The sequence below is a fragment of the Ruditapes philippinarum genome, unplaced genomic scaffold (assembly GCF_026571515.1).
Source record: "Ruditapes philippinarum isolate M1 unplaced genomic scaffold, ASM2657151v2 ctg6941_1_1_1_1, whole genome shotgun sequence".
Lineage (NCBI taxonomy): Eukaryota > Metazoa > Mollusca > Bivalvia > Venerida > Veneridae > Ruditapes > Ruditapes philippinarum.
In genome coordinates this window covers 39,603-50,369 of record NW_026851709.1, presented here as the reverse complement: position 1 = coordinate 50,369, position 10,767 = coordinate 39,603, and the positions used below count along the sequence as shown (strand labels likewise).

The following is a 10,767-nucleotide window of genomic DNA, read 5'->3' as shown; positions in this document are numbered from 1 at the left end:
TTTTATACGAAACAAAACAAGACACCTGGCGAGTCCAAGCTCTAAACAACTTATGACCAAACAAAACAATAAAATCACCACAAAATGAAGAACACAAAAATGAATGTTTTTACAACTCTAAGATACCGTATAAACCACAAACATTCACCCAACAATATTAACTTCACACAATCTAATCAGCATCAGAAAACAACTTAAACTAAAGCACCCAATATTTACATATATCCTCAAAACAAAGCAACAACTAATATAATCTTGACCAAACAAACATTCAACCAATATCAACCAATTATATCTTCACAAACAGATATAACTCAACAACCAAAACACTTAATTACAACCAATAAACCCTGATCAATTATGATCACCACAATTATATTCAACCACGTCAACAATCCAACAAAACTGACTTCAAAACAACACAATTCTCTTCAAAACAACAAAATTCTCTTCCCAATAAAAAAATAACCGCTACACACTATCAGCGTGTCTCACCTAACTGATGTAAAATCTCTCTCTAAACGCGCATATTTGCTAGCTTAAACGATTTGACATTTAAACATGTAGATAAATTTTACACTCCCAGCAACAGGTTTATAAATGAAACTGTACATTGAAATATGATACACTTCAGTGTATCGCTGACTCGTTGTAAAAAAAACTATGTACAGTAAAACTGTATGATTATTCTGACACTGACCAAAGTTCAAACCAACGGATAAGAATTCTAAATGATAAGTCTATCTCAAGGCTTATTAACGTTTCAACCAATTTTTATTTGGTTACAATATTAAAAAAACAACAAAAAAAACAACAAAAAAATATTCGCAACGGTTTCAGAAAAATATATTAGGAAAATGATAACGAGTTCTGGTTAGCCTGAAGGGTGATCAAAGAGACTATCCCCGACTAGGGCCTAAAATGGTCATAAACAGCAATGTCAATCACAGACATGGAATCAAAAATTGCGTTTGATGACAAATTTTGCAACGATCATTTTGTCCCCCGAAACCGTTCCAGACGACACTCATCGATAAAGAACATCCGCCGGAAATCGATCTTTGCCGCACCGTTAGCAAACGCTTTCGTCATGAACAATCGGAACAATCCGATTTCTACCGAAGATTCACGATCAGAAGAGATGAGGGTTGTGAAGTTACAGCTCCAGTGTATAGAGTCGATCCATGATTATTTTAACAGACAGAACGATTTGACGAGGTGGCAGAAGAATGGCAGAATCTGGCCAAAGTTCTGGACAGAGTGTTTATGACTTTTTTTTGTGTTCCACAACTGTTTTTATGATGGTGAAAGTGTCAGAGGACCACTGACTCTTAAACCAGTGTAAAATTTACGTACTTTTATTGTGCATTGTTAAAAAAGATATTCCGTGCAAGCAATTCATTAAAATGTAACAAAACTAATGTTCGTGATAAGACCATGGCTCCGAATTGATCAATTACAGCAAAGTATGTTTATTTTATACTGGCAATAAATTATTTTATTGTCTGATTATAAAAGATAATATTGTGGGTAGGCAGAAGGCTTGAAGCCCTCAAATATTAGTGTGACATGTTAGGCCTGCCTAGAAATGAATACGATTATTTCTTTGTGGAAATGGCAAACCTATTTTTCTAAATGAATTTAGAGCAATTAGATGTAAGATGCTTATTACATGCTGAAAGCCATGCTGAATGTTGTAGTATTTGTCTTTTAATTAGAAAAGTGTAAGTGAGTTACAATGCATGTGTTATTTTGCCAATAAAAAAAAATACCAATTTACTTTATCATTTGTAATGACTAAAAAGCATAAGAAGCACTCTATTTTATGACCAATAAGCACCGATTAGGCTTCGATTAGAACAGCAACACACAAAAATGCATCTCGTATTTTTTTAACATCTTTAGATTGTCATAAATGAAATCATATATATAGTGCATGAAAAACAAGCAGGGAACCCACATGGCTGGTATAGGTCATGTAAAGGATTTCGGATAACAACTAGACTTTTCGAGTATGCGCTTCTATATAGCTTTTATTTTCACACATCAGCATAAAACAAAGCGATTCTCTGAAACAAATGATAAAGTAATTAACTAATACATTCATTTCTGATATAAACTTAACAAATAAATAATAGAATATAATAATTAAATAAGTACAGTTAAAATCCATAGAATAAATAATCGTAACAATTGATTAAAATTAATAAATACTTCATTAAAATTCTTTTTATCCGTTAACATAAATAAATAAATCAAAATAATTTAAGCATTTAAGTCTTTCACATCGAAACCTTTAAAATACAGTTTCAGCTTTAATTCATAAATTCATAACAAACAATAACGTCAAAATGACGCGCTAAACTGTTCAGCGCGTAACGTTAAATAAATTGGCGCCAAACAACGTTTAACGTAAGAAATATATTTAAATTAGAATCGGTAATAAACGATTCTTACAGGTCAAGTCATTTTAAGTACCAGGGATAATTGATTGACCTCCCGTGACTAAATCCTGACCACGTTATGCTGTACGGATTACAAACACACGCACGCAGGCACACAAACACACGCACGCACGCCCACACTTGTAAGTGTGAAAAATAGCATATTTTCGTCACCTGTGTGTGGATCGACGAATTTACATTGTCCCACTTTTTTACACTTTTGAAGTATTTAAAGGATCTAATGAGGCGGCTTAAGTTATCTCTTTTACTCAAAGGGACATAGCCATATCTCATTGTTAACATTTTAATTCATTTATTTTACTCACTCAACGAACGATACTGAGTAGTACTCAGTCAATAATCAATACTCAAGGAGCACTTCTCATTCAATAAACATCACTCACTTAGCACTAGACTTTCACTGAAAATCAATCATTTCACACTTCTTACTCATTGACTATACTTGGTTAACACTACACCCTCAATGAACTATACCCTACTGATTAATTCTCACATCGATGAACGAAACTTAATAAGCATTACACTTTCCACTTCACTGAGCAGAACACTACTCATTGCTCACTCCCTGATAGGCCCATTATTCCTTAGAATTTTTTCTTTATTTTTTTTTTTTATATCTTTTTACAGTTTAAGTTTAAAAAACATACTCATTTGCTTCAATACATGAACTATCTTTTGCGTCTTTAGCTCTGTTCACAATTGGTAAAATTACGAGGGGTGTTCAAATATGAATGCAACTAGGCCAATATATTGCAATAGTTTTGCACGAACTATATACATCTATCGCATAGATGGTTGTGTAAGCTTTAAATTGATACAATACAACTAGGTATATAGCTAAATGCGTTGATATCTCTGTAGGAGCCGCTCATACAATTTTCAAACGTGATTTAAAATGAGAAGGATAAGTACCAGATGGATACCCAATCTCCTTTCAAAAGAGCAAAAACTTGCTCGGGTAAGAATTTCCAAACAATTGCTGAAACAGTTTCCTAAATGCAACAATCGATCTTTCGAAAATATCATCACTGCGATGAGACATTGGTTCTATTTATGACTTTAAGCGAAAGATACATAACAAAATATGGGCAACCAAAGGAAGTCAAAGATCTTGCATAGCAAAACGTACCATGAGCGGTAAATAGGTCATGTATGTAATTTTCTTTACCAATCAAGGTCCTGCTATTCGGATTACCGTATCAAAGGGTAAGTATATAAATTCCAATTTTTACAAAGGCATGGCCTTCATAAATAAAAGAAATATTTTAAAAACCGTCGACAAGCAAATGGTCTCCATGGTGTCAGGTTGTTGCATGGCAATGCTTCGTCACACAAAGCGGGCATTGTACGAGAATATATGAAACAGGAAAAGGTTGTCGGGCTTCCTCACCCTCCTTATTCGTCAGGTCTTGTCCCTTGTGACTTTTTTTTATTTCCAATGCTCGTAGAAAATATCAAACGCGAAAAAATCTCGGTTCGGATATTTTCCAGTGTCTGAACAGTATACCTCGAAATGATTATGAAATCGCATTAAAAATTGGATTAAAAGACTAAAACTTTGTATATCACATGTAGGTGAGTATATTGAAAGAATGAGATACATGTAATTATTTTAGCACTGTTTAACCACTTCTGAAAATTGACCCAGTTGCATTCATATTTGAACACCCCTCGTAATTTTGAGAGTCAAATACTACGTTGTTTACTTTATTGCTACCTTTACGACACATAAATGCATGTTCAGCGCCACTTTATTTAGTTGTTTAACATATATCATGTACTTAATCCATTATTTAAGCATTATTGAAGACATGTTTGACATTTCTTAACAATTTAAAAAATATGGATTTCAGCAAACAGTCATCGGGACTGGTGTTATATAAGCAAGAAACGCTTCCGAGGAAAAATTAAGTATCAACAGTAGTTGGGCTGAAACAGTTTTTTTACTTTTCATGCTCGAACTGTTTGTCCTGAAGACAGGCAAAATTGTTTAAAATGTAGCCTATCCGATTTTATCGAAACTGAAGTAACACAACCAATAAAATACCATTAAGTAAACTACAAATATAAATTATGTACACCGCTAATGAAAGTTTTTTAAACTTCCTCGTTACAATTTACTTAACGGAAAGTACCGAACAGTTACATTTGACTTAGCGCATGCGCAATAATAGTTAAAGTTCGTCACTAAGGAAGTTTCAGTTGTGAAATTAATAAACAAAGTAAAGATTTTTTTTTCTGTAAACTTAATCTTATTTTTGAAAGCTTTATAAAATCTTACAACTATCGCGTGTCTTTGTGATACTTTTAAGAGTATTAGTGAACAAGTTCTTATGTAATATCAATCATGAAAGGAGTATTTTCATTTTTTGTCGTGGTTGCTCTTGCCTTGTTAAATGGCAGACCAGCTAATGCTATACCGGTAATAACTACTCTTTCAACAGCGGTCGAAGTTGTTTCATTCGGAATAGACGTTTACTCGTTTTTGAGTTCAATAATAGAAAAAGAAGGCGAATATCAAAGTACTCCGGCACCTTTCGAGTATGACAGAATAATAAACATGATATCGGAAAGAATTGAGTCATCGGAGGAAACTATTGTATTTAAAATGGAACTTCAAGCATACCTGTCAGATTTACGTGACGTTGCCCTGACTGTCAAACAACTGCTTATCGACATGGAAGACATGATAAAAGCAAAATCTAAAGAAATCAGAGAGGAACAACAGAAAAGATTTCGCAAAAACTATGAGCTACATAAAATAATGCTTTATAAAATAAAAAGTCTTCTCACTTTCAGAGTTCCCGTGTCGGGAATTTCCAATACTCTATTATATCTTATTGCAAATGAATTTGAATGTGGGATGACAAGTATTGGTGAATTCCAGAATTACTATATGACACTTGTATCTGATGTTGTCGCACTAGACCTTTTAAATGAAAGACTTGCAGAGAAGAGCCTTTATAATGAAACATTAACAACTTGGAAAAATGCAATAACATCTCTGTTTGAGGATTTTGAAAAGCAGAAAGACACTTGCAAAGCGAAATTCTTTGAATTAGTTAAGAAAGATTTCGAGAAAACAACTGATCCTTTACAGATGTTCGAAAGAAGCAAAACTAAATATTCCCATAAAGCAATCGATGTTCTTTTTCTGAAGGGGGCTTATTGTATTTGGTATCGGAAGAAATATGACAACATCTTAAAAAGGAAACAAGACAAAACAATGACCTTTGCAGTTATAAATTCCGAAGACAATTTTGTTGCAGTACGTAACAAAGCACAGTATTTGAAGGTAACATTAAAAGCTAAATTCGATAATTGCCTGGGAGACACTGACACAATCCTTTCTTATTTGGATACTTTAGGAGACGATTTGATATTATGGCTTATGTTTCCACAAGACAGAGCCGCCGAATTTAAAATTCTGCTTCACGAAAGTAAGTATATTTTTAAATCCTTTACTTTTTGGCTATATTTCTAATACCATAAATCGTTTCATTATTAGGTATGAACTTCCTCATATTATGCAACTTTTGTATCACATATATTGTTTTACTAGTCAGGGCATCGTCACGTAAAACACAAAAAAGCAATGATTTCTTATCATGTTAATCGGTAATTGAAATATAAAGATGATGCCTTTTTTTCAAAAGAAAAACGTTATTAGATCGAAATATATCTACTTTGTTTGACAGCATTCTCAAAACAAAATGTTTTCGCTCGATAACTTACCGTGGAAACAAATAATTGATAATGCTAATTTGAATGTTTTTTGTTTGTTTCATAATAAGCATGCAACTCCTTCATTTTTCTTGTTGATGGACCTTTAGTTTCTCCACTTTTAATAATTGGCATATGTAGCTTATTTTAAGGCTAAACTTTTAATTACTTATGGGTTATAACTCGTATGTGACTTTATAGAAGTGAAGAGAAATTTAATTTGAAAAATAACGTTTCTAAACAAATCATTATCCTTTTCTATTTGTATTATGTTGATAAGCTCTTTTTTATTTTATTTAAAGAAATAACATATGGACAAATGAAAAATTGCAAAATAAATTCAATCTTGACATTCATTATTACTGTTTTCATTTTAATTTTTAATAACGTTTAATGTTCTGTGTAAACACCCCAAAAAAAACAACAAAACATTTATTAAGATACCATGTTTACAAAGTTTTCTGCTTATATAATTTATCGTTCAATATCATTTGTGAATACAATCAAAGTATATTTGTAATAGGAGATATGAAAAGATATGTTAACAATTGTCTATTATAAGTTATATATCCTTCGTGTAGCTGCGAAAATAGTCCTGGATTGAATATCGGTGTCATCGATTGTTTACTTTTCACACCCTACACAACTTTGCCTCCTTTTAGCTTCACTTGTAGAAATACCAGTGGTTATCTAATGAGATCGTGTCAAATTTCAAGTTAACGGTATATTATGTCGGGATATGTAAAAGGCATGAAGGTTTCAGTTTTTTTTATTGATAATCGAAGTTGTCTGAATGACATTGTAAAACATTTACGTTTGATTAATTGTAAAGAAATTGCAAATATAATTATATTAATATGTGTGCTTTACAGGATTAAATCGGTGCACTATCTGAGTGGGTGTAATTTGATTCAGACAATACAAATTATTGTCTGTTATTATACGTGAAAAGTCCATGCGTAAGGGTATGTATATATGTGTATGACGTGAATAAGTTAATTTGAAATAACATTAGAATCAACAGAAACACATAAGTCAAACAGATGTTTTTGGTTAGTAGGGCGACGCCATTAAAAAAATGAACTTGTTCTATATTTGAGCTTTATTTAGAATACAGGACACTTTTGGAAAAATAGCGTCTTCACAATTCAGACTATTTCTAGGAGACGTCAAAGTCAAGTATCATAATATGATACCTCAGGTAGTAGTATGATGTAGAAAATAAGAAAATATTATCGTTATCGTAGATAAGTACTAAAGTATCAATGGTTGTCCAAGAAATCTTTTTCTTCTTTCTCATAAGATGGAAGAACTATGTTTGTTGAAACTCACTGAGACGTGACGATATCAAACTTCACCAAGAAATCAAAAAACATTCAGAACGTATATGGAGTGTGCCATTTTGTTCCATGGACTACGCCATTTTGATATGGAGAATTTTTATTAACAAGGTCACTAGCAGCAGACGAAAGAAAACAGTATAATTGTGATCATTGAACAAATGAAGCAAAGTTAAGGATAAAAACAGAATTGTTATTACTCATCACACATTGTATCTGAACTATAATATAAGGCGGTGTATTACCCAATGTGTTAGCAGTTAGGGGCAGAAAATCCAGACTTTCTTATTATATTTTGTTTTATGTATTGTAATTAATGTATAATTATTTTATTATCATTTTACACCATTTTTATCTGGCATTTATGAAAACATCAAACCTGTGCCATGATTTGGTTCTGTACTTCTCAAGAACAAGTAATATGTAACCCTGTGACAAACTCACTTTTTTCTTTTGTTTATTTTAAGATTCGACGGCGATCAAGATAAACTCTGCCATAGATGGTACCAACTACATAACTGTCTTTTACGTGCGAGCTCTTGAAAAAGATGCACATTCTAATTTCACTTCGACTGACTTCGATACAGCCTTTTACGAAGATTTACACGACGAAGAAGAATCTGATGGAAATAAAAAAACGTACAAATCCATATTAATTATAATTGGCTCAATCTGTTCAGCTCTTGCGATCGCTTTTGCTTTCATACGTTGGTTGCGAAAACGATATTTCAAATAACACATTCTATTATAATTTAACTCTTATTCTTATAAGATAACCAACCTGTAAAGATCAAAGATATATAGTTATAACACATTTTTACAAAGAAACACAAACATAACTACATATACATATGACAAAATGTTAAGTTGAATGAGTCATCGCACAAAACACTCGGACATAGGATATCCAGCTACGAGTGACATGTTACTAACAGTAAAGTCAAGTTTTTATAGAAGAACTGGAAGAAATAACGGGATCTTTGGTAGGGTCAAGGGACAAGTAACAAACAATACCCTTATTAAGATCAATTCATTCTTCATTCATATTATTTATTAGAATACGACGCAATTGAACAAATAAAATACAATTAAATTCCTTGTCCTATGGCAAGTACACAAATTTATTGTTACACCTCTCGTACCTGCGTAATAATTGATTGTGGTAGCGTGGAGCAGAAGGAACGATGGCACTGACCAAAGTCAAACCAACGAGAAAGAATTCTAAATGATACAGTCTATCTCAAGGCTAATTAACGTTTCAACCACTTTTTTTGGTTATAATATAAAAAACAACGATTTCATAAAAATACTAGTATATTAGCAAAATGATAACGAATTCTGACAAGACTGTAAGGTGATCAAAGAGACTATCCCCGACTAAGGACTAAAATGGTCATAAACATCAATGTCAATCACAGATATGGAATCAAAAATTGCGGTTGATGACGAATTTTGCAACGATCATTTTGTCCCCCGAAACCGTTCCAGACGACATTCTTCGATAAAGGATATCCACCGGAAGTCGATGTTTGCTGTCCCTTATCAAACGCTTTCGTTATGAACAACCGGAACAATCCGATTTCTGCCGAAGATTCACGATCAGAAGAGATGAGAGTTGTCAAGTTACATCTTCAGTATATAGAGTCGATTCATGATTATTTTCACAGACAGAAGCAATTTGACGAGGTTGCAGAACAATGGCAAAATCTGGCAAAAGTTCTGGACAGAGTGTTTATGATTTTGTTTTATTTTGTATTTCAGTTCAGCACAACGGTATTTATGATAGTGAAAGTGTCGGGGGACCACTGACTCTTAAACCAGTGTAAAATTTATGTACTTTTATTGTGCATTGTTTAAAGATATTCCGTGTGAGCAGTTCATTAAAATTTTAGAAAATGATTAGACCATTACTCCGAATTGACCAATTACAGTGAAGTATTATCGTATAGCCAACGCCTTATCGTTTTCTTCATTATACTAGCAATGAATGATTTTATCGCCTGATTGTTCAAGAGAATATTGGCAGTAAGCATGTCGGCATGAAGTCCAAACAAAATAGTGTTACTTATTAGTCCTCAGCAATGAGTATGATTATTTCTTTGTGGAAATGGCAAACCTTTGTTTGGTCTGAATGAATTTAAAGCAATTTAGATGTAAGATGCTTATCACATGCTGAAAGCAATGTTGAATGTTGAATAATTAGTCATAGAATTAGCAAAGCGTGAGTGAGTTCCAACGCACGTGTGTTTTTCTTTGTCAACCTAACAAAATTCCAATTTACTAAATCTACTGAACCGCGGCCACATTACAAAGTTCTTTTACTGGCCACCTATTTTGTATACGAGTTACTTTTGCCGTTTTGGTATCTCTCAGTTTAATTCAGTGACGAATCGCTATATACCTATATCCGTCAGGGCATCCACTACAGAGCGTTCAATACTTCTATCGTTATTGCATATTTTCAAGGTCCCAACTTCCCTATATTTTAAACTAGTCTGTAACTTTTTATTTTGGAAAGGCAATGCGCGATTTTCCTTCAAATTGGGATGATTAGGCGTAATTTTCCTTAAAATTGTGTGAAAGAATGAGCGCAATATTGCAACAGTTTTAGTCTTTTTACACCTATTATATAAAAACAAAACCATTTACTTGAGACAGTGTAAAAATTTATTTTGAAAAATGACTTTAGAAAAATCACGAAATGATCAAAATCTGATTTCAATTTCACCACAAAATTATATCTGAATGGGATCTGTTAATTACAGAGAACCTTGTTAATTAGAAAGTCTGCAAAAATCTCAGTTATGTGAAGTAATGGCCAATGAACAAATTTAGGACAAATATATTTTTTTGTTATAGTCTACAAGTATGCAATGCCAAAATTGGGGGACTACCCAACACGTACCATTATTATGCAAAACAAGAGTGCGGACCTACCCTTGACTGACATCGATACAAGGTTTATGATGACTTCAAAGCAAACACAACATCTTTCTATCAAATGACATGACAGCGCGTGGAAAGCATGACAAAACTATTTTTATTTGAAAAACAGATAAAACATGAAAAACGTGAAATTATCGAATTAAAAGTAAACATTTATGCAACTGACATTGTTTTAGTTCATTTACATTTGCAAAAGCACTCAAACTTATAAGATTCTTTACCCTGTGACTTCCAACTTAGACTACGAAAATTGGCATTAACCATCTATTGTCAATAAGTTGAAACTTCAAAGT

At 32.7% G+C, this 10,767-nt stretch overlaps 1 protein-coding gene across 1 annotated transcript; it reads left to right on the top strand.

The window, feature by feature from the left end:
- The first annotated feature begins 4,634 nt into the window (after positions 1-4,634).
- On the top strand, positions 4,635-9,413 carry LOC132737844 (uncharacterized). The gene is made up of 2 exons (XM_060725203.1): positions 4,635-5,905; positions 7,996-9,413. The coding sequence occupies exons 1-2, from the start codon at positions 4,813-4,815 to the stop codon at positions 8,262-8,264; spliced, it is 1,362 nt and encodes a 453-aa protein (XP_060581186.1). The 5' UTR covers positions 4,635-4,812; the 3' UTR covers positions 8,265-9,413.
- Positions 9,414-10,767: the final 1,354 nt, after the last annotated feature.